The following is a 24,458-nucleotide window of genomic DNA, read 5'->3' as shown; positions in this document are numbered from 1 at the left end:
GTAGTTCGAGGTATCAGGAGGTGGCAAAACAACGGACGGAAACGGAGAAGAAAGCGGTTGCGGGCAGGCAACTTTGCGCAGTGCCCGTCTGTTTAGTCACACAACAGAACCATCAGCCATACGTACAACATACGAGCGGGGCGCAGCCTGTCGAACAACGACAGCTGGAGCAGACCAGCCACCATCCGGTATCTTGATCCTGACAGTGTCTGCCGGGGATAACATGGGCAAATCGGTGGCATGAGCATCATCGCCCTGCTTTTGCTGGTTTCGGAGCTGTTGCACCTTCTGCAGCACTGGGATGTGATCCAGGTTGGGCAGGTGTATGGCTGGAAGTGTCGTCTGCAGGTCCCTGTTCATCAGGAGTTGAGCCGGCAACATGCCAGTGGACGGTGGGGTCGCCCTGTACGCAAGCAGCGCGAGGTAGATGTCAGAAGCAGAATCCGCGGCCTTGCAGATGAGCTGTTTCACAATGTGCACCCCTTTTTCAACCTTCCCATTGGACTGCGGATAGTGTGGGCTGGAAGTGACAGGTTTGAAATGGTATGACTTGGCAAACATAGACCACTCATGGCTGTTGAAACACGGGCCATTGTCTCTCATGACAGTGAGTGGGATACCATGCCTGGAGAAAGTCTCCTTACAGGCCTTGATGACGGTCCGAGATGTGAGGTCTGAGAGCTTCACGACTTCAGGGTAATTGGAGAAATAGTCAATAATCAACACGTAGTCACGACCATTCGCACGAAAGAGGTGGATGCCAACCTTGAACCACGGGGAGGTCTCGATTTCATGCTGCTGGAGCGTCTCCTTGATCTGCGCTGGCTGGAAGCGTTGACAGGTCGCACACCTGAGGACCATGTTCGAGATGTCCTGGCTAATACCCGGTCAGTAGACAACCTGCCTGGCTCTGCGTCTGCACTTCTCGACACCCAGGTGCCCCTCATGGATTTGGCGGAGCACCAAGTTCTGGAGACAGAGTGGAATGACAATCCGGTCCACCTTGAGGAGGATACCATCAATCGCCGTCAGGTCATCCTTTACATTGTAAAATTGAGGGCACTGCCCTTTCTGCCAGCCATTGGCGAGGTGGTGCATGACCCGCTGCAAGAGGGGTCTTTGGCTGTCTCCTCGCGGATATGAACCACCTTCTCATCAGACGCCGGGAGGGTGCTAGCACACAGCTGCACCTGTGATTCAATCTGCCGGATGATTTCCAGCGGTTCACTAGGCAATGTGATGGAGCGGGACAATGCATCAGCGATGATGAGCTCCTTGCCAGGCGTGTACACTAAGTCAAAGTCGTACCTTCTGAGTTTGAGGAGGATGCGCAGCAACCGAGGCGTCATGAATTCAGGTCCTTGTGGATAATGTGGACCAGAGGCCTGTGATTCGTCGTGACAGTGATTGTCGCCAGGCCGTAGACATAGTCGTGAAACTTGAGAATGCCAGTGAGAAGACCCAGGCATTCCTTCTCTATTTGCGCATACATTGTTTCGGTGGGCGTCATGGCCCTCGATGCGTAGGCTACCGGTGCCCAGGATGAAGTGTCATCGCATTGAAGCAGCACTGCATCAATGCCATCCTGGCTCGCATCTGTCGAGATCTTCGTCTCCCTGTCTGGGTCGTAAAATGCCAAGACGGGTGTAGTGGTGAGCTTGGCTTTCAGCTCCAACCACTCTGCCTGATGTGCTGCCTTCCACTCAAAGCCAGTGGACTTTTTCACCAGGTTTCGTAGGGCTGTGGTGTGTGAGGCCAGGTGTGGGATGAACTTGACCAGAAAATTGACCATGCCCAGGAAGCACAACACTGCCTTCTTGTCTTCAGGGACCTTCATGGCTTTGATGGCCTTGACCTTGTCTGTGTCTGGGTGCAGGCCCTGCTGAGAGATCTGGTCACCTAGGAACTTGAGTGTCGACATGCCAAAGCAACATTTGGACCTGTTCAGCTTCAGGCCATTGGCATGGACTAGGCGGATAACCTTCAATGCCCTCCTTCATCTGCTCCATGATGCGATGGAAGATCTCCAATGCCGAGACAATGCCAAACGGCATGCGATTATAGCAGTATTTGCCAAATGGTGTGTTGAAGGTGCAGAGCCTTCTGCTGGACTCATCCAGCTGGATTTGCCAAAATCTATGTGACACATCTAACTTGGTGAAAAAACGTGCGTGTGCCACCTCACTGGTGAGTTCCTCCCGCTTCGGGATGCGGTAGTGTTCACGCATTATATTCTTATTGAGATCCTTGGGATCAATGCAGAAGCGCAGGTCTCCCGAAGGATTTCGAACACATACCATCGAGCTGACCCAGTCAGTCGGTTCGGTTACCTTGGAAATGATGCCCTGTGGCTGAAGATCCTTGAGCTGTGCCTTCAGGCGCTCCCTCAGCGGAGCCGGGACCCGGCGTGGTGCGTGGACCACTGGCTTGGCATCAGGTCGTAGCAGAATCTTCTATCGATATGGCAGCATGCCCATCGCATTGAACACATCTGGATACTGAGCGAGGATGTCGTCAATGCCGGCCTGAAAATCCACATTGGAGGATGTTGTGTAAACCCACTGCACGAGGTTCAGCTGCTTGCAGGCATGCGTGCCAAGTAGGGATGCCCTGTCTGGCTTGACAATTTCAAAACGTAACCGTGCATGGGTGCTCTGGTTGGAGACAAGTAGATGGCAGGATCCCAGTGCCGTGATGGCATTTCTGTTGTAGTCCAGGAGCCTGCAGGCTGCTGGAAGGACCTTGGGGGGCTTCTGAATGTGTTTGAAATCTGCCTGTGAGAGGAGGTTGGCAGAAGCACCTGCGTCCAGCTTAAACTGGATGGAGCAGTGGTTGACCTGCACCACTGCACGCCATTCGTCCGCAGAATCCACAGCGAGGATGGATTGAATTTGTGCTGAGTTGGATGTGGCATATTCACATTTGGTAATGATGCCCACACAGTTGGCGGAGTCCAGGCATTCTTCCTCTGGATCCGTTGTGCTGCCAGGATCAGAATCCTGTAATCGTTGTTACACACTCTCAACGTGCCGTCGTCGGAATTGGGAGCGCTGGCCCTTGACTGGTGGTGCAGACCAGCAGCGTCTTCGGAACTCTTTTTTGGCGCTGCCCATCTTGTACCAGGACCTCCTCAAAGTCTGGAACATGGTTGCCACGCGCCACAGCTCTCTCCCGTCAGGAGTAGTGGCTCTCGTAAGGGAGCCACTGCTCAGGAATCCGCACCTCCGCCAATTTCCATTCCGGTGGCTGGCGGAGCGGCGGACTGTGGATGCCGGGGTGATCAGAATCGGGGATGTGCTGGGTGGCGGAGGAGTGGGCTGGCTGACACCCCATGAGCTCGCCGAGTGCGGGGCGGTGTCTGTCCGGCACGTGGCCAATGCCATTCAATGCCTTAAAACGGCCGTGCTCGGCCCTGCGGACACACTGGAGCTAGAGACGGCGTGGTTGTCCGGTGGCATCCCGTCTGAGCGGACCCCTGCTCGGACGGAATTCCACATTGGTCCCAGGCCCCGGCACACCCGCCAGGCGCCGGCACACCACAATGCAGCCGCCTCATGGAAATACCCTCCGTGCCTTTTCGCACCGCGCGGAGGGGTTTCCTGTACGGCCGGCTGTTGCACACCTTCCACCTCCTTTGCCTCGCCCGCTGTCCGGACACGCCTTGGCGTGCCTCGTTGCCGTCCGGCGGCGGAGGTCCCTGCTGGGGGTCCCTCTACGGAGGTGTCCTCCCCATAAAACTGGGGGACCTGGGGTGGAGGGTGTTGCACATGGCAGTGCCGTGCAATCGCAAGGTTCACCACTTCATGGCTCTGCCAGAGACCTGCTGTTTTTTGCGGCCTGGTGGAGACCGTGGAGCACGTCTATGTTGTCTGTCCCAGACCGCACTCCCTTTTTGCTTTCTTGACGACGTTGCTGTTGAGGTTTTCTTTGCACTTCAGCCCCACGCTCCTAATCTATGGGCATCCGGTGCGGAGGGGGGCAAGGAAGGCGGAGTGTCTCCTCGTGAACCTGCTCCTGGGCCTGGCCAGACTTGCCATTAGTAGGTCCAGGCAGCGGGTGACCGAGGGGGTCGTCCGGCCCGACTGTCTGCCCCTCTTCCGCGGCCTTGTTCGCGGCCGGATGTCCCTGGAGAGGGAGCATGCGGTGTCTACGGGCACACTCGAGACCTTCTGTGCTCGGTGTGCACCGCAGGGGTTGGATTGTTTTATCGACCCCGATTTTCACACTTTAATTTGACGGGTTTGTGATAAGTTTTTGTTCCTTTTCTCGTTCTTTTTGGGCTGTGCTCCACTCGCTGTTTTGGGGCACTCCCCACTTTTGCTTTATCCATCAGTTCCTTTGTGTTCTTTTTGCTTGGTTGTATTTGCACCCAGCATCACGCCAATGTCAGTGGCGGATGTTGGCCCAATCCTGCACGTGTAAATAAGCGTGCAGGTCATCAAATCAAAAATAAAAAGTAACATCAAATTGCAGTGGTGCGACCTTATAAAAGGACAAGGCTGCATAGTGTCCAGGCTTCCCGCAGTTTAAACATCGCCTGCCTCTTGCAGGGCAGTGTTTCTTTAAGTGGGCGTTGCCGCAGTTCGAGCACGTCATGACATCGGTGTCCTCATGCTCCGCGCATCGTCGCACATGCGCAGTGCGGGTGTCGGCCGCTTCGTTATCCCGTTCGCATTGCGCATTGTTGGGGCCCCTGGAAAAGCGCGCAAAATGGCTGCTTTCATCAATGCTGAGGCACTACATCCGGGAGATGGCCTGCACACTCTCTGCCTCATGGGAGGCAAGTTTCTCATTTTCAGCCGATTTGTACTGGGCATAGCGATTTTTGGCATGCTCATACACTGTGCATGTTTCAATCGCGACTGGCAGGGTCATATGCTTGATTTTCAGTAGCTGCTCTCTCAGAGGATCAGAGTGAACTCCAAAAACGATTTGGTCTCTGATCATGGAGTCAGCAATATCACCAAAGTTGCAGGACAGCGCTAGCAGGCGGACGTTAGTTAAGAAGGAGTTGAAAGATTCATCTTTACCTTGTAGACGCTGTTTGAATATGTAGCGCTCGAAGATTTTATTGGTGTCTACTTCACAGTGACTGTCAAACTTGTCCAGGATGGTCTGAAACTTTGTCTTGTCCTGGCCTTTGGTGAAGTGAAAAGAGTTGAAGAGTTTGATGGCTTGATCACACGCTGTTGAGAGGAGAAGTGCGATCTTCCTTGCATCAGACGCACCCACGAGGTCTGAAGCTTCGATGTACAGCAGAAACCTTTGCTTGAATGTCCGCCAGTTGGCACTGAGATTGCCGGAGGTCCTGAGCTGGTGAGGAGCCTGAATCTTCTCCATAGTGCCGGGATACATTCGCTGGTCGTCACGGAACGGACTGAGTTAAACCACCTAGATTAAGGAGTCTCCTGGTAGCATGTTGTGTTATGTACTCTGGGATAACACAGGCTGAAACTGGATGCAGCTTTAACCAAAAGATACTCCAGACCTTGAAGTTAGTTCAATCTGATTTATTGAACCAGTAGCACAGTTAGCACAGTTCTCTATGAGCTCGACTCTCTGCTAACCTAAGTGTGGTTACTCTGTCTGACTGAACCAGGCTAGCTATTAGCCACGTGCTGGAGGTGTGATACTGTACATACACCCTGACTCACTCTGTAGATGTTCATCAGTGGAAAGAGGTGGAGTGTGAGCGCCTCGTGCCTTTTATAGTGAGATACCACCCCTGAGTGTCCTGCCTGCTCATTGGTCATGTCCTGTTCTCTGTCTTCATTTGCTGCCTGTCTGTGCCTGTCTGTATATCATTATCTGCATGTCTGCATATCATGACAATTAGATGCCATTTAAGGGCATTCAGGCACTTAACTGGCCAACACAGAGCCACCATGCAATTAAGGACCCCAAAGGGTGGAAATGCCAACCCTAAGAGCTACCGGCCATTCAGAGGCCAGGAGCTGCTGCCTGTATTGCTCTGAGGCCTAGAATCAAAGTAGGGTCTGTGCTGGGCGGGGCAGGATGGGGATCACGGATAGGGGTTTGATTCAGAGGAGGGCTTTGTGCGGGGGCAGAGGGTCATAAGTAAGGGAGGGAGGAGGTGGCTTTCAACGCCCTCCCCATTCCTTGGGTTCCTTGAACGGGCCCTCTCACTACATGGCTGCTGGCAAACCAGAAAAGATTGGTGGATGGCCTTTAGGAGGCACAGGAGACCCATGTAAGCTCTGTTAAATCCCTGAGCCATCACCGCCCGCATCAGACCTGCAGCTTATTTGGGGACAGTTTTCCCAATGCTGTTAACAAATCAACCATTCAGGAGTGAAGTGAATCTGAAAACAATGAAACAGTGCAGGAAAGGCAAGACAATTCTGCTGTGGCCCGTTTTCCACCAGGTGCCAGAAATGACAATCCACCCCTGAGATTTCAAATGTTACAACACAATTACATTGCATGCAGCATGTCAGGTTGGACCAAGCGTCACTGAGACTGATCCATCCAACACCCTTTGCCAAGCTGAAAACTAATGAGGATTTCTTAAAGACGAGCTTTGGCCAAAGATTATTATTTTTTTAAAAACATGGCTTTTCATAATTATCAAACAAAAAAAGATCAGCTTTGGAGTTCTGTTCATGCCCAACCTTTATTTGAAGCATCATCCCGCTAGATACAGGTCACATAAAAATAATAACCTCACAAGAAGACAGCATGTATGTAACTGAGTGGAACAGGTTTTGATAACACAATGAAACCTTGAACTGTAATTGGCAAGGGCCCTATACTTTTCAGGCCTGGACCGTATTACATCTTCAGGTTCTTGCTAAAATGCCACAAACAGCTCTGAACTCAAAGAGGTCGACAGGAATGTGCATTTGTAAGAAACATACTTGATTCTCAGAGAGAGGGACACAATAGCGAAAGCTAGAAAGTGAATTGGATTCACTCCATCATGATTCACTCCTGTGCACTTTAACATACATTTTCATTTACTATTGAACATGCTGCCTTCACTACAATAATCACAAAAGAGCTATCTGAATGAATTAGGGTTTGTGGAAGGCAAAATGAAAGATTTTTTAAAATCACAACAGTGCAATAACATTTCAGCTTGTATCTTAAGCAAAAATCATCAGAGTGAAACAGAGAAAAGAAAAGCATGTTTTGGTCATACAAATCACTGAAATTTCTAGATGCAAACAATGTCTGCCATTAGCAAATATTTCTGCATTCAGATCTACTGCTATTATGTGATAAAGTACAGTTTTAATATGAATACCTCAAAGAAAGAAAAGACAGAAAGAAGCATTTATATAGCGTCTTTCACAATCTCAGTGTGTCCCAAAGTGTTTACAGCCAATAAGTACTTTGGAAGTGTAACCACTGCAGTTAATGGTAAAGGTGTTAATTGTACACTTTCAAAGTGACTATTCATATTGATTATTCAACTTGTTCATGTTGCAAACTGTCCAGAAATTTGTTTCCGTCATTTAATCTTTAAAATATTACTGACCGTTTTTTTTGAAACTACATTTCAGATGGCTTTTCACATGGAAGTAAGATTCGACCCATGGTAGCCAAAATAAGAGAATTCAGGGCAGTATATACCTGCAGCTCTGATGAAGTAGCACTTCTGAAATGTTAAGATGTCTTCCCTATTTTAGATGCCAGTGAACTTGCTGCACACTTTCAGCATTGTCTTTTTTTATTTCTGGTTTACATTGGTTAACATTTTGTGAAGAAGCAGAATATATGATAGAACGTGTGACTGAATGCAAATTATAGCAGCATATCCAGTGTTCTAATTCACTTGTTTCCTATTCACATTTTGAATGCTATTACACAGTAACCGTTCAGAACAATTTAATCTTTCAAAATATCCATGTTTACATGTAGCCATTTTTGAATAGTCAGTATTTTGACATAGATCTTCATATCACCCATAAATACATCAGAACACACCTAAAGCACTTGTACTAAAAACAACAGGCTTTGCAGACAAATAGTTACTTTTGCACATTTAATGATGTACACAATTAGGAACAGTAATTAAAAAGCCTTAAAGTAACTTTGGTACCAAAGGACAGTAATCCTTCTGACTAATGGTTTCTATCTTATTTTAAAGTGAGCCAGGTCCTAGTCCTTCCAATCTTTCTTTATATTGAGCTTCCACTCCCAGTGCAGGTGGTCACTCTTGTCGTCATCTGTGATATGGGACTTCATGGTGTACATGCCCCTCACCATCATTCCTTTGGGTGCTTCTTCAATTGGGCTTATAAACTCGTACTCATCTGCTCTAGGTCCATAGCTGCCAACCATATAGGTATCCTTACTCGCTGTTCAAAATAATGGGGAATACAATTAAGATTTAGAAAGAAGAATTTGCAATATTTCCAAACAATTTAAGTAACTCCTCAAGGCATCCACCACCAGAACATGCAACTTTTACTCTCTGAACAAAAGCATTTCTGACAATGATAGTACAGGATAGGCATAACAGGTTATCTGGCTGCCTTCAGGGATCATGGTTCAGTGAACATAATTTTCAGATAACTTGATGTGAAATCATACTTTCACTTCCCTTGTAAAAGCTAGATTTTAATATATGCAAATAAAATCACTGTACAGAAACATGAGATTTATTTAACTCCAGTAGGGTTATTGCCTGTGAAAAATAGCATCAGTAGTGCCAAGCGAAGCACTTGCCTTAGCATTAATCATTATTAGTAAAATAAGAGAAGTACCATTAGATATGGGAAATATATATCCAGAGATCTTTCATTAAGGGACTTAAGTTTGTTCGGGGAATAGTACGTTGTGCTCACATCAATCCTTATAAAAATGTGTTATTTGCTTCACGTAAGACAAAAAGCAGGCAGCACTGTGCAATTACCCCCATCAAAAAGTGTGATAAGACCAGCTCTTTAGCATTTCTGCTACTTGGGAAGAAATAAAGTACCACTGAACCAGCAGTGGCACAAACTATTATAGCTGGGGCACAAAGATAGGTAGGAAAGTGAATTATCAAGAGGACATATTCGGCAGCACGGTGGGCAAGTGCTTAGCACTGCTGCCTATAAGGCTAAGGACCCGGGTTTGATCCCGGCCCCGGGTCACTGTCCGTGTGGAGTTTGCACATTCTCCCTGTGTCAACGTGGGTTTCACCCCCACATCCCAAAGATCTACAGGTTAGATGGATTGGCCACACTAAATTGCCCCTTACTTGGAAAAAAAAAATTGGGTACTCTTAAAAGAAAATGAAGAGGACATGAGGAGGCTCCAAAAGATTATAGATAGGTTAGCTGAGAGGGCAAACATTTGGGCAATGGCGTATATGGGCAGAATTCTCCCCTCATGGGACTAAGTCCCCTGGAATGTGGGAAAATATGAAGTTGTCCACTTTGGCAGGACAAATAAAAATGGACCGAATGGCCTCCTTCTGCACTGTAGGGGTTCTACGGAAAAATGAAGCATATTATTTAAATGATGAACGATTGCAGAGCTCTGGGATGCAGAGGGATCCGGATGTCCGAATGCACCAATTGCAAAATGTCAGTATGCAAGTGTAGCTAATAGAATATTATTTTCTATTGCAAGGAGAACTGAATACAAGAGTAGGGAGGTTATGCTTCAGTTTTACAGAGCATTGGTGAGACCATATCTGGAGCACTTCTTACAGTACTCTGGTCTCCTTACCTAAGGAAAGATGTAAATGCATCAGAAGCAGTTCTGAGAAGGTTTACTGGTTTAATACCTAGAATGGGCAGGTTGTCTTTTGAGGAAAGGCAGAAGAGGCTGGGCTTGTAGCCGTTGGAGTTTAGAAGAGTAAGAGGCAATGTGATTGAAACATGTCAGATCTTGAAGGAATTTGACAGGGTGGATGTGGAAAGGATGATTCATCTTGTGAGAGAATCGAGAACGATGGGCCATTGGTTAAAAATGAGGGATCACCTATTTAAGACCGAGATGAGAAAAAAAAACTTCCCTCAGAGGTTTGTGAGACTTTGGAATTCTCTTCCTCAAAACATGGTTCAGGCAGCGTCTTTGAATATCTTTAAGACAGAGATAAATAGATTCTTGATAAACAAGGGGATAAAAAGTTATTGAGGTAGGAGGTAACGTGAAGTTAAAGTGCAAATTAGGTAGCCATCATCTTATTGAATGGCAGTGGAGGAGTCCTAAGGCTACACATACTGCTGTACTGGTGTAGTGGTATTGTCACTGGACCAGTAATCTGGAGACCCAGGGTAACACTCTGAGGATCCTGGTTCGAATCCCACCCGTGGCAGACCAAATTTTAATTCAGTTAAAATCTGGAGTTTAAAAAGTCTAATGATGAAGCCCATGAATCGATTGTCATTTAAAACCCCACCTGTCCTTTAGGGAAGGAAATCTGCCGTCTTTACCCGGTCTGGCCTGCATGTGACTCCAGACCCACAGCAATGTCGTTCACTCTTAAATACCCTTTGAAATGCTAATTTGTAGCAAGCCACTGGGTTCAAGGGCAATTAGGGATAATCAGGCAAAAATGTTGGGCCAGCCAGCATCCTTTGAATGTAATTTTAAAAATTGTCTCCTGACTTTAGAACAAAGATGAGAAAGACTTTATGGGTTTTAGATGAACAATTTAGGATATTAAAATGCATACCATATCATGCAACTCACCCTGCAAACGGCCCTTGCATGTATAATGGACATACTTTAAGCCTGAAACAATTTCCCTGTTAACCTAAAAGAAAAATCAATAAGCTAATTGAATCTTAAGTTTCAGCATTATCAATGCATTAAAACGGATTACATTTTACTGCCATATCTTAACCTCATTAAACATATACAGTTACATTCTTAATATGGCAGTGGCTCAATCCCAGCCCATCTCCCTTTCAGTTCTGAATAGATATGCAGCTCAGTGTGCCTCTCGGACGCCATTCACATCCTTCCTGGCTATCGGATGTGGACACAACTGAGAACTCTTTCCTTTCCTTATTCTCCATCAAAAGATGGCAAGGCAATTATATTAGTAGACCAGGTTAGCCAAGCTTCTATCCAACAAACGTTACCGTTAAAATGAAATTTTGTTTGTTCTTTATATTTCTCACTAAACTGGTGGTAAACCAGTTGGCTCCCAGTTTGTCCAGCGAGATCTGACTGAAATCAGGATGCACAGGATGACCGTACGTTGGACACCAGTCTGTGCCACTCTCCCGGGTTGCTGGGAGCACGTAAATGTATACACGGAAGTGTTTGAAAAACTTTGTTGTAAAATGTTTCAGTGTCCCAGAGTATGACCCACAAGCAAGGCATACGTGGGATTGTGGCCCAAGTCAAAGAGTGCTCTAATGCAACCAAGCAAAATTCTTAAAATAAAAACACAACTGCTCAAAAAGAATCTAACAGTTTGTAATATAAATTATAAGGACGAATTTGCATTAAAACAGCAAAGTGAAGTAGTGAAGGGAGAAAGGAGTGACTTCCAGGCATATGAGTTTGTTCAAATCAACAAATGCAAAAGTTAACTTCAATAGAGAGGTGATCCCACATTTTGCAGAATACATGTAGTGTCGAAAGAATGTCCTGATACAAAATATTATGGCTCTGAAGTAATGTCAAAATCATTTGGTTGAAATTAGTCTTTATAAACAGCCAAAAAGAGGCTACAGTGAACCAGTTAAATGCTGTTGCCAAAAGCCATTCTCATTCATTTTGGTGGAATGATCAGAATGACCAGTAAACACCAAGCACAGGCAGCAGACAAATAGGTCAGCAGCAAGGGCAGCACGGTGGCGCAGTGGGTTAGCCCTGCTGCCTCACGGCGCCGAGGTTCCAGGTTTGATCCCGGCTCTGGGTCACTATCCGTGTGGAGTTTGCACATTCTCCCCGTGTTTGTGGAGATGTGCAGAGTAGGTGGATTGGCCACACTAAATTGCCCCTTAATTGGAAAAAAATGAATTGGGTACTCTAAATTTAAAAAAAAAATTGTTCAGCAGCAGATAGCACAACTGAACGGGACAATAAAGTTCACAAATAACCTAACGATTAAATACTGTAAGTATTAAAATGCTAGGAGGCAATATCAAAACAGTAAGGAAACCAAGGTTCAAATTATCATTAGTCCTTTTAATCGTTATTCTATATGCAGATTAAGTCTAGCTATGAGAGCAAAGCATTGGATTCCTTCGTAACAGTTCAATATAACAATGCACAGCATGGCATTAAAACATTTCTTACTTTAAAGTTAATTTTCAATCTGTATTCTACGCCTTCCTTCAGCACAAAGGTCTTCTTTAGAGCTACCAGGTCACCTGGAAAACAAATAATATTGCAGACCAATTATACCTTATGGCTTATAATGGGAGATGAGAGTCAATATCAAACAAGACCACAGAAAGTTACAAGAAGACTTTAATATACATGCAAAATGGCAAATGAATTTCAGCACAAATAAGTGTGGGATATTGTATTTTGGTAAGAAAAGTAAGGAAGACTCTGACGAAGGGTCATCCAGACTTAAAACATTAGCTCTGTTCTCTCTCCACAGATGCTGTCAGACCAGCTGAGATTTTCCAGAATTTTCTGCTTTTGTTTCAGATTCCAGCATCCGCAGTAATTTGCTTTTATATTTGTCATGTGAGAGTACCTTTAAGAAATGGGTGGTTATAAATGGGTGTGTATATAAGTATCTGTAGCGAGAGTACCTTTAAGAAATGGGTGCTTATTACTGCAGTGATGTCAGAGAGTGGGTGGAGAAGGGCTGTCTGTCCGCTTTTTACTTTCGTTTTAGGCTATTTGCTGCAGGGTGTGTTTTAGTTTTGTTTTCAGTGTTGGAGCTGAAGCCAGACCAAGCTGGTGTACTGCTGTTCCCTCTGCCATTAAAAGACTATCTCTTGATCATTTGGTGAATTCATAATTATAAATGTTTTCAGTAGTGACTTTAACCTGATGTGCTTCTGATAAAGGTTTTGTTTTTAAGTCGTATGGATGTTAAAAAGGAAAGCTGAGAGGTTTACTTAGTGCTGTAGTCTTTGGGGGTTGTATTTGAATTAATGGTTGCTAAGATGTTCACTCTATGTTTTAAAAATGTTAACTTGAGTTCATAGAATAAACATTGTTTTGCTTTAAAAAATAGTTTTCCATTTCTGCTGTATCACACCTGTAGAGTGGACCGTGTACTCCCCATACCACAATCTATTAAAAGTTGTGGGTCAGGTGAACTCCATGATACACTTTGGGGTTCTCTAAACCCTGGCCCATAACAAATTGGGGGCCTGAGGGGGATAAAAGTCTATCTATTGGATTGGTTTAGTGAACTTAAAGACAGTGCGGGGTGAGCTTATTGTGGTTGCTTTTCAGGTGTGGTATTTTAGTTTAAATAGGTAGTGTGTTGTGGACAATGGCTCTTTCAGAGGCTCTGAAGTTTTTGGGGGTGGAGATGGTCACACGCAGTACCTTACGGACAGAGACTAAAAGCAGACTGTTAGATTTGGCAAAAGCATTGCATTACCTGACAAAATGCAAAAAAGATGAGGCAATTATGGTGGTGGCTAAGCGAAGAAGTTGCCTGAGATACAGTTTGACTCATTGGAAATAGCAAAAATTCAGTTGCAAATTAAACAAATGGAACATGAGAAAGTATTAAAGCAGCTTGAATACGAAAGAGAGAGGAAAAAGAAAGAGAAAGAGAGAGAGAGGAAAAAGAGAGAGAAGAAAGGAAAACAGAAAGAATAGCCCGAGCAGAACAAAAAGAAACAGAAAGGGAGATACAGATCAGGGAAAAAGATAAAGAGAGAGAGTTTGAACTTCAGAAAATGGCCATGAAACATGACAGTCAGTTAAAATTGGCAGACGTAAAGGGAAACGTACAGTTGGATGATACTGATGACGATAGTGAGAAAGAGAGTCATAATCAAAGGCTTGGTGGGGATCTATTTAACTATGTCCAAGCATTGCCAAGGTTTTGTGAGAAGGAGGTAGAAGCCCTTTTTCATTTCAGTTGCGAAGATAGCTAAACAAATGAAATGGCCATAGGACATGTGGGTATTACTGATTCAAACAAAGCTGGTAGGTAGGGCTAGTGAAGTGTTTGCATCTGGGACATATGAGGAGGTGAAAAAAATCCATCTTAGGTGCATATGAACTAGTGCCTGAAGCCTACAGACAAAGGTTTAAAAATTTAAGGAAAGAATTTGGTCAAACATATATGGAGTTTGAAAAGCTCAAACAGGGTAATTGTGATAGGTGGATAAGAGCTTTGAAAATAGACCAAACGTATGAAGCTCTCAGAGAAATTATACTTTTGGAGGAGTTTAAAAATTCAATTCCTGATGGAGTGAGAACTCATGTGGAAGAGCAGAGGGTTAAAACTGCGAGATTAGCAGCAGAAATGGCAGATAATTATGAATTAGTTCATAAATCAAAGCTTGGTTTCTGACATCAGTTTCATCCTACGAGAGATAGAAACTGGGGACATGAGAAATACTCAAGTGGTAAAGGTAAAGGTGATCCGATGGGAGATAATAAGGAGAGTATACCTCAGATTTAAAAAGAAATCCAGGAGGGTGGAAGAGAAATTAAAAGTTTCAAATGTTTTCACTGTAATAAACTAGGCCATGTAAAGTCACAGTGTTGGTGATTGAAGAAAAGCACTGGGAAAGCTAATGTGGTAAAACAGGATAAGACAGTGGGGTTTGTGAAAGTGGTAAAGGAAAGCCCAAGTGAAGCGAAGGAGGTGCAAAAGACTGTACAGCTTGGTCAAGAGGTGATTGATAAGAAGGTGCCAGATCTCTTTAAAGAATTTACTTGTATCGGTAAAGTTTACTCATGTGTATCAGGAGGAGCAGGTAAAGAAGTCCCAATTTTAAGAGATATGGAGGCTAGTCAATCTTTAACGCTACGAGATGAGGAGTTATGTAGTTTGGGAAGAATGTTGCATACGTGGAATTCAGGGTGAGAGGAGTAATGTTCAATTATATAAGGTAAGGTTGGAAAGTCCAGTGAAGAGTGGTGAAGTGGGAGTAGAAGTAATAAAGAAACTGTATCCAGGAATACAGTTTATCTTGGGTAACGACATAGCTGGATCGCAGGTGGGAGTGATGCCTACTGTGGCTGATAAGCCAGTGGAAAATCAGACAACTGAAGTGTTGAAGGACGAATATCCTGGGATTTTTCCAGATTGTGTATTAACAAGGTCGCAAAGTCACAGGTTAAGACAAGAGGATAAATCAAAGAATGAAGATGAAGTTGAAGTGCAATTAGCAGAAATTATTTTTGATCAGATGGTTGAAAAAGAACAAGAACAGGTGGAGGATGAGGCGGATATTTTTAGTTCAGGAAAATTGGCGGAGTTACAACAAAAAGATATAGAAATAAAATGGATGTATCAGAAAGCATACAGGGAAGAGGAATCTGCATGTATACCAGAGTGTTATTACCGAAAAAGTGATGTCTTGATGAGAAAATGGAGACCTTTACATATGCAGGCGGATGAAAAGTGGGCAGAAGTTCATCAAGTAGTATTGCCGGTAGGGTATAGAAAGGAGGTGTTGCAAGTTGCACATGAGGTACCAGTGGGAGGTCATTTCAGAATAAGGAAAACTCAAGCTAAAATACAAAAACATTTTTATTGGCCTGGACTACATAAAGATGTAGTTAAATATTGTCAATCATGTCACACATGTCAAGTGATAGGGAAACCTCAAGCAGTGATAAAACCAGCGCCCTTAATACCCATTCCAGCATTTGAGGAACCTTTTACAATGGTCCTAATTGATTGCGTAGGACCGCAGGTGAATTGGCTAGACAACATTTAAAAGTTGCACAAAATGTGATGAATTGGGTAGCGGACAAGAAATCCAAAGTTCGTAGTTTTGCCAGTGGAGATAAAGTTTTAGTGATGTTACCAGTGGTAGGTGAACCTTTAAAAGCTAGGTTTTGTGGACCTTATCAGATTGAAAGGAAATTAAGTGAGGTGAATTATGTGGTAAAAACACCAGATAGAAGGAAGACTCACCGTGTGTGTCATGTGAATATGCTTAAAAGGTACTTTGAAAGGGAAGGAGAGAAAAAGGAGGTTTTAATGATTCTAACTCAAAGTGACGAACCAAATCCAGATGACTGTGAATTTCACATACCTCAAATTAAATTGGAAAACAAGGATGTTTTTAAAAATTGGGATAAATTGTTGAGTTACCTTCCAGAGAAAAAATGAACTGACATGAAAGAGTTATTGATATCACATGGGCAAGTTTGTGGAGATAAATTGGGAAGTACTAAAATGGCTCCACATGATGTAGATGTGGGAAAGGCTGTTCAGATCAAACAACATCCAAATAGACTTAACCCTTTAAAATTGGCACAGGTTGACAAAGAGATTGAGAGTATGCTTAAAAATGGCATAATTGAAGTGCGTTGCAGCCAATGGGGCTCACCCATAGTGATGGTACCTAAACCAGATGGTACCCAACAGTTGTATGTGGACTATAGAAAGGTTAATGCAGTTACAAGAACAGACTCTTATCCTATCCCATGTTTGCAGGATTGCATTGAGAAAGTGGGACAATCTGCTTTTATTTCCAAATTGGATTTACTTACAGGTTACTGGCAGGTACTTTTATCCGAAAGGGCGAAGGAGATTTCAGCTTTTGTGACTCCAGATGGTATACACCAATTCAAAGTTATGCCATTTGGCATGAAAAACGCCCCAGCAAAAATTTCAACGGTTAACTAACAAAGTTGTTTCAGGTTTACCCAATTGTGCGGTACACATCGACGATCTGGTAATTTTCAGCCAGACATGGAAAGAATATTTAAAACATCTGATGGAGTTATTCAATCGACTTCAGGAGGCGGGTTTGGTGATAAACCTAGCCAAAAGTGAATTTGGAAAAGCCCAAGTCACTTTACTTGGCCATGCAATCGGACAGGGTCGAATGGTCACACGGGATGTAAAACCAACAGTTATTGAGGAGTTTCCAATACCCTCAAGGTGAAGGGTAATAATGCGATTTCTTGGCATGAGTGGATTTGATCGAACATTTGTGCAAACGTTTTGTAGCGTGATTGCTCCACTGATGGATTTGCTGAAGAAGCGTAACAAATGTCAATGGACAACGGAGTGTCAACAGGCATTTGACTGCCTGGAAAGCTGTGATGACCAATGCTCCTGTGTTGGAGAATTACAAGGGACTCTGTGATCAGATTGAACTAAAGTATCTGACTTTAAAGAGAAATGCTGAGGTGTAGGGAAATGGAAGGATCGTGCAGAGACCTTCTTGTTCAAAGAGACTGTCAATCAAGAAAGATTTCAGTTGGAAGAAGAAAAACTGAAAAAAAAATGGACTGTATCATTATATCTGTTTGCGTGTGTTGTTTTTTGAAACAAAAAAGTATATTTACTTTGTGAATTTCTTAAAGGATAGTGAAAAGGTGAAAAATGAAACCATCTTGAAGTTGATGGGCTTTTCTTTCTTGGGGGGAGGTATCATGTGAGAGTACCTTTAAGAAATGGGTGGTTATAAATGGGTGTGTATATAAGTATCTGTAGTGAGAGTACCTTTAAGAAATGGGTGTATATTACTGCAGTGATGTTAGAGGTAAGAGGACCACTTAGTTGGTGGAGCTGGGCAGCCTGTCAGCGTTTTACTTTTGTTTTAGGCTGTTTGCTGCAGGATGTGTTTTAGTTTCATTTTCAGTGTTGGAGCTGAAGCCATAGCAAGCAGGTGTACTGCTGTTCTCTCTGCCATTAAAAGACTATCTCTTGATCATTTGGTGAATTCAGAATTATAAATGTTTTCATGTGACTTTAACCTGATGTGCTTCTGATAAAGGTTTTGTTTTTAAGTCGTATGGATGTTAAAAAGGAAAGCTTAAAGGTTTACTTTGTGGGTTGTATTTGTAATTAATGGTTACTAAGATGTTCAGTGTATGTTTTAAAAAGGTTAACTTGAGTTCATAGAATAAACATTGTTTTGCTTTAAAAAATACTTTTCCATTTCTGCTGTACCACACCTGTAGAGTGGGCCGTGCGCTCCCCATACCACAATCTATTAAAAGTTGTGGGTCAGGTGAACTCCATTTACACTTTGGGGTTCTCTAAACTCTGGCCCACAACATATTAAGGAAGTCTCTTATTAATAGCACAATACAAATCTAAAAGTGGTAGAGGAGCAAAGGAGAGTAAAAAATGCACAAATTACTAAAAATAGTGACCCGGCGGGGGGTCGGTGAATCCCGCTCAAGATTTCTATCCAATGGGCTAGAAGAGAAAAATTATGCTAAATACCTCAGTTAGGCCACAGTTAGAGTACTGTGGGCAATAATTGCCACCGTATTATAGAAAGAATAGAGACACAGGAAAGGGGACAAGAAAGATTTACAAGAATGCTACCAGAAATGCTAAGTTAAACCTTCAGGAAAGGATGAACAGACCAAGTCTCTTCCCTCTTAAAAAGCCAAGTTTACCGGGTGACCTCATAGAGGTCTTTAAAATGATAAAAGATTTTGATCGAGTACTCTAGAGAGCAGATTTGGGTGGGTTGGGGGGGGGGGGGGTCATGGGAAAAATGCAAGAAACTTGTAAAAGGAACTCAGCACACCTCAAACTCGACCTTCTGGTTTTAACGTTGGCGAGATGTGGAGTGGCCATCCAAACTGTTTGCTGGCAATGGGTCGACATGTAAATATTATAATGAGGCTGCCTGAACAGTGATGCAACTTTCAACTACATGTAGTTGAGTTTCCTAAACCTCACAAAATTCAGCAGCTTAAACAAAGTGAGAAGAGCTGAATTCATGGCCTTCGTAGCATCCATTTTCCAATAAATAATTTGTCACGGTTGGGGCTTGCATCACTTTCACAATAGTACCAGAATAAAGATTTCTATGTGCTGTTTGAATCATAAGTATCCAAACAGATGTGCACTTAATTTCATCTACACTGCCACACTGAAAAACGTACAGTAATCAAATGGAAATTTGTCATTTGCAGAAAAGGCCTACTTCGGCAGAAATATCAGAAGAGATGCAAGTGTTTTAAAACACGCACCAAGGTATAAAACAGAACCACACAATTGTTTAGTGTTTGCGGAATTCACAACATTTTATGGGCCAGACGCCACTTTGATTGGTGATAGTTAAAGATGAGCAAAAGCGAGAAACTGTGGATGTCCAGAGACTTGGAAGTGCAGGCACATAGACCATGTCATCAACAGGCAAAGAAACAAATCAAACAGGCTACTTGAAAGCTGGCCTTTAAATAAAGTTATGGGATGGGATTTTCCATTCCCCCCATGGCATGTTTTCCAGCAATGGAGGCCGCTGGATGAATCTTCCGGTCCCGCCAATGTCTATGGTATGTTGCATGGCGTGCTCGTCCTGCTGCCGGAAAACTGCCTTCTGCAGGATTGCCTTCGGTGGGACCAGAAGATCACGGCGACTGGAAGGGCCAGAAATTCCCGCCTATAGAGTCATTTATGGCACAGACGAAGGGCATTCATCCCATCAAGTCAATGCTGGCCATCTAGAGAAAACCCGTCAGTACCATTCCCCTGCTCTATCCCTGTAGCCCTGCAAGTTTATTTCCTTCAGATCTTCTTCCAATTTATTATTGAAATCATTGATTATCCCTGCTTCCATCAACTTTGTGGGCAGTATGTTCCAGGTCATTACCACTCACTGAGCAAAAACATCTTCCTCACATCCCCTGTAAATCTCCCAAAACTCCCCGAATGGAGAATACCTACCCCAAAGCCATTATAATCTCATATACCCATATCAAATTTCCACATCAATCCATTGTGCTCCAAGGAAAACAATTCCAGCCTCTCTAAGCTTAACTTGTAGCTTGTTAAGTGGCGTGACCAGAACTGGACACAATACTGTGACCTAACCAGAGCTTTAGAAAAGTTCAGGACAATTTATCTGCTTTTATATTCATTGGCCTGGATTTTTGCAGTCTTGGAGACCTCCACAATATATCCGAAATGGTGGACTCACCCCAGATACAAAGGTCTTCCCGCAATTCTGACATAAACGTTTTTCACAAATTGGGTGCAGGGGTGTGTGTGTGGGGGGGGGGGGGGGGGGGGGGTGGGGGGGGTACGGTGTTGGGATGGGATGTGATGTGGGAAACCCAAATTCAGCATGATCACTTCAACTCCGTGCAGAGTTCAAGCAGATCCTGTTTTTCACCGAAGCCTTATCTTGCATTGTGGGAATAATGAATCAACCTGTTATAAAATCTGAGCTAAAATCAGAAAGTGCAGCAGGTCCAATAGAATCTGTGGAGAGAGAAATAGAAGTTTCCAAAGTTTCCAAAGAAAAGTCATGTATGACTTGAAACGGTAACTCTTGTTTTTTTTTTCCTCACGGATGCGACCAGGTTTGCAGGCCAGAATTTTACTTTTCTCGGACAGGCGCACACCTAACCCACAAATGCATGAAATTGTGCGCAGGAGCACACCCTGACATCACCGTTCACTCGTGCAATATTTTGGTCAGCAGGCGCTCTTCTGACTTTCGTGGGTTCATTAAGGCGCCAATTGAATGTGATTTGATGTGACCCACCTGCTTTTACAGTTGGCAAGAGGGTGGATTGGCCAGACGGCCTTTACGTTTTAGCTTCAACCTCGATCCCCGGCGGGCTGAACTGTCCAGGCTGATTGAAATTTAAAAAGGTGTCTGTGGTCTGTGTTTGAATGTGCTGCCTGGACACTCTTTGCATAGTTCTTCAATTGTAATTTATCTACACAGGTCAGCAGCTCCCTGACACAGCTCCCCGGCACATTAGGAGGGCCAGCCCACACCCTCCCTTTTCTCAGCGCCCACGTTTCATGCTGGCTGCCCATTATTTGGTCAACCAGCATGAAATCATAATCTGGGGCCCGACTGCTGGGAAATTCAGGCCACTGTGTATTTTCAGCCCTTTGTCTTTGTTCCAAGCTTCTCCATTACTCAGGAGACCTTCAGCAATGCTTCACAAGGTGTGGTCTGCAAGGGTCTGCCAGGTGGTATGAGGGTCAGTGTAAATGCAAGTCCATGACACACGTCGGCATGACCAAGGACAGATGGGAGATCAGGTCAGATCACCACCACCCCTGGTGGTGCCACACAACCAGACCAGCTCTCATGTGGGCAACATGAGTCTCCAGGAGCGTGAGCACAAACAATAAAGGTTTCTAAGCAAAATGTACTTATTGTTGCAACATACAACTGTGAGCTGGAATTTTTAACACATGTGGGGTGATAAACAACAAAGAGGAACTGGTTGAATGTGAAGCCCGACATGAGACTGGAGCTAGAGCCTGGAACCAGGTTCCACCTCATTGAAGTCTCATCAAATGCAGTGCCATTCTTCCCATTAATTCTGCCAAGATACATTGCAGTGGCGAGTGAAATGGGTTGGGTAGGAAGTCCACAGGGTCTGTTATTCCACCGAAGTAGTCTACGGACCAAAAGGTTTACGAATCACTGATCTACAGGAATAGAATACAAGGGGACAGAAGCCAAGCTTCAGGTATACAAAGCCCTGCAGCGGAATTCTCCAGCAGTTGTGATTCACTTTTCCCGCAGGCAGCGCACCTCCACCTGTGGTCTCCAGGCCACGCGGGGTGGCTTCAATTGGAAATCCCATTGTCAAGCAGCAGGAAGATAGAAACCTGCCACCTGCGAACGGCGAGACGCGGCTGGGGATCCGGAGATTCCAACTCCTGGTTAGAGCACATCTGGGCTACAGTGAGCAGTTGTGGACAATGTACCTTGAGAAGGAAATATTGGGCTGGATTCACCAGTCCCTCAGCTTTTATTTTATGTTTCTAGGCAGCGCACCATTCGCTGGTGGCGGGATTCTATCTTCCCGCTTCTTGTCAATGGGTTTTCCCATTGAAACCACCCCACACCGCTGGGAAAACCGGTGGGAAGGGGGCGCAGCTGGCAGGACCAGTGAATCGCAATGACCGAATAATTCCAAGCTCACATATATTGGACTTGGAGGCAGTGAAGATATTCATCAGAATAATATCTAGACTCCAGAGTTAAATTACAAGGAGAGATTCGGCAAACTAAGTTGTATTTGCTTGAATTTGGAAGATTAAGGAATGATTTGATCAAAGTTTTCAAGGTATTAAGGGGGGCTGGCAGGGTAAACTATTTCCACCTGTTGCTGGAGAGAGATACAGGGAAAAAGACAGAAACACCAGCAAAAAAGTAAAAAAGTTCCAAAAGATGAAGAAGATGATCAAGAGGAATCAGAAACTCAAACATTATAGATACTGGTTAAAAATAAAGATCATGAAAAACAGACATACGTTTTTAATACCCCAGTTAGCGTTCGGTTGAAAATAAATACTCTTCTGAATGGATGCAGAGATAAAAGCAATGTCCTATTTAAGAGGCAGTTCAAAGTTTAATCCATATTAGTGCAGAACGTTTACCAGTGCTGACATTATATTCAATTAAATTTTGACAAAAGCCCAAATAAAATCTGACAGCTTGATTTGGCTGAGCTCAATGGTTGAATGGGCTAAATTTTGAAGCAGTTACATATTCAGTTAGTATAACAATAATAATTATATTGAATTGGTTAGGCTGGGTGCAGGAAAACATGTTTTTTTATTACCAGCAATTGATTCTCTGAACTGCACAGTGGAAGCTTTTCATTTGCACTGAGAGATTAAGTGCAGGTTTCTCCTTCGATAGCACCAACCTCATTTCAGACGATGACATACCTCCTAGAGTGATCACTAAAATGACAAAATATGTACCAGGTCTGCTAAATGTTTAAATGGGAGGCACTGGGTGACCACAATGGATCACAGGTTCGCTCTTCCACCTCAGGGACCTGGATTTGAATGTATCTCAGTTAGCTGGTCAAGTGTGAGTAACATTGCCCATTCATAATGCAATTTCATAATAAAGACAAACATCAGAAAAATGGGCTGTTAAACTTTGCGCTGATTGGATAATCGCGCCAGATATTTTGCAATTCTTTAAACATGACAAATTGGAGTGTTTTGCTGGTATACCTTTCAGGAATAGAGATTTAGAGAGAGCTAGCAGGACTCTATCCCATGGGAAATTCACCCAATAATCATTGGGAAGTGCTCAATATGGAAACTAGAATATCTACTTGCCATAACCACATCTTTCAATGGCAAAAGAACAAGGGTGCAATCCAGGAAACGCAACAGAAATGTCTCGTATGTAAAGATAGACCTTGAGATGCAATTTCCCTCAGATTTTTAGAGTCTACTTTTTCAGCCCCCTCCTGAGTCTCCAATCTGTTACAATCCATGTTTCTGGCTGGCTGTATGGAAAACAGGGGGCCTACCAGCGTGCACATGTCGCAGCTATGAAGCTTCAGTTGTCCCTGGCGGCCACGTGTGCACGAAGTGTGTCCAACTGCAGTTACTGGCTCACCGCATATCGGAGCTGAGGGTGGATTCATTCTGGAGCATCCACGATGCTGAACAAGCCGTAGATAGTACGTCCAGTGAGGTGGTCATACTGCAGGTGAGGATTGAACAGACAGAAAGGGCATAGGTGACCACCAGGCAGAGTAGAGAAAGGGACAGGTCGGGTCCTCTGTGGCCATCCCCCTTTCTAACAGGTATACCTTTTGGATACTGTTAGGACAGATGACTGCGTAGGGAAAAGCAGCGGCAGCCAACTTCATGGCACCATGGGTGGGTCTGCTACACAAGAGGGGAGGAGGAAAAACATCAGGGCTATAGTGACAGGGGATTCAATTGTAAGGGGAATAGACAGGTATTTCTGTTGCTACAAAAAAGACTCTCCAGGATGGCAGGTTGCCTCGCTTTAGTCAGGGTCAGGTATGTCACTGAATGGCTGCAGGGCATTCTGAAGGGGAGGGCAAACAGACAGATATCCTGGTACATATTGGCACCAATGATATAGGTAGAAAAAGGAATGAGGTCCTGCAAGCAGAATTTAAGGAGCTATGAAGCAGATTAAAAAACAGGACCCAGAAGGTAGTAATCTCTGCATTACATCCAGTGCCACTAGTCAGTATAGAAATAGGAAGTTAGCCCAGATTAATGTGTGGCTACAGAAATGTTACAGTCGCCGAACCCGTCTTGGAAAACATTCTGGTATTTTTAAAAGACATCTTTCGTTAATTTTGAGGATTTCTAGCCAATTTCATCTAATTTAGTAAAGCCAATATTGGTCAATCAGACTAGGCCCTTGTCGTCCCCCCACCCCACCCCACCCCCACCCCACAGCTATTAGAGGCAATTGAACTGACTGGTTCCAGTGGCTCACGGGCATTGTGGCTATTCCCAAGTTCCTTAAAGCTTCCCCAGTGTACATGGCGAGCCTGGCCATCATGCTTCTTAATAATTAATATTAATAAATCCATATTAAAGGATCAATAAAGATTTATTACCTATGGAAAGTAACTAGTTCTTTGAAATCCTCATAGCTAGAAGTCATTGTGTAGATAAAGTTAAATTCCCCGCA

The 24,458-nt window shown here is 44.1% G+C and overlaps 1 protein-coding gene across 2 annotated transcripts in view; it reads right to left on the bottom strand.

Moving 5' to 3' along the window:
• Positions 1 to 6,615: 6,615 nt before the first annotated feature.
• Positions 6,616 to 24,458, bottom strand: part of arhgdig (Rho GDP dissociation inhibitor (GDI) gamma) — a 101,106-nt gene continuing 83,263 nt past the window's right edge. For both annotated transcript variants that reach the window (XM_072481300.1, XM_072481298.1), the window contains exons 4-6: positions 12,217 to 12,290; positions 10,654 to 10,717; positions 6,616 to 8,324 (exon numbers count right to left, since the gene is read on the bottom strand). In XM_072481300.1, coding sequence (XP_072337401.1) covers positions 8,125 to 8,324; positions 10,654 to 10,717; positions 12,217 to 12,290 — 338 coding nt within the window. In that variant the 3' untranslated portion in view covers positions 6,616 to 8,124. The remainder of the gene's footprint in view (positions 8,325 to 10,653; positions 10,718 to 12,216; positions 12,291 to 24,458) is intronic.

The sequence above is a fragment of the Scyliorhinus torazame genome, chromosome 17 (assembly GCF_047496885.1).
Source record: "Scyliorhinus torazame isolate Kashiwa2021f chromosome 17, sScyTor2.1, whole genome shotgun sequence".
Taxonomy (NCBI): domain Eukaryota; kingdom Metazoa; phylum Chordata; class Chondrichthyes; order Carcharhiniformes; family Scyliorhinidae; genus Scyliorhinus; species Scyliorhinus torazame.
The sequence above is the reverse complement of the archived record's forward strand: the minus strand, read 5'-3'. Positions and strand labels throughout refer to the sequence as shown.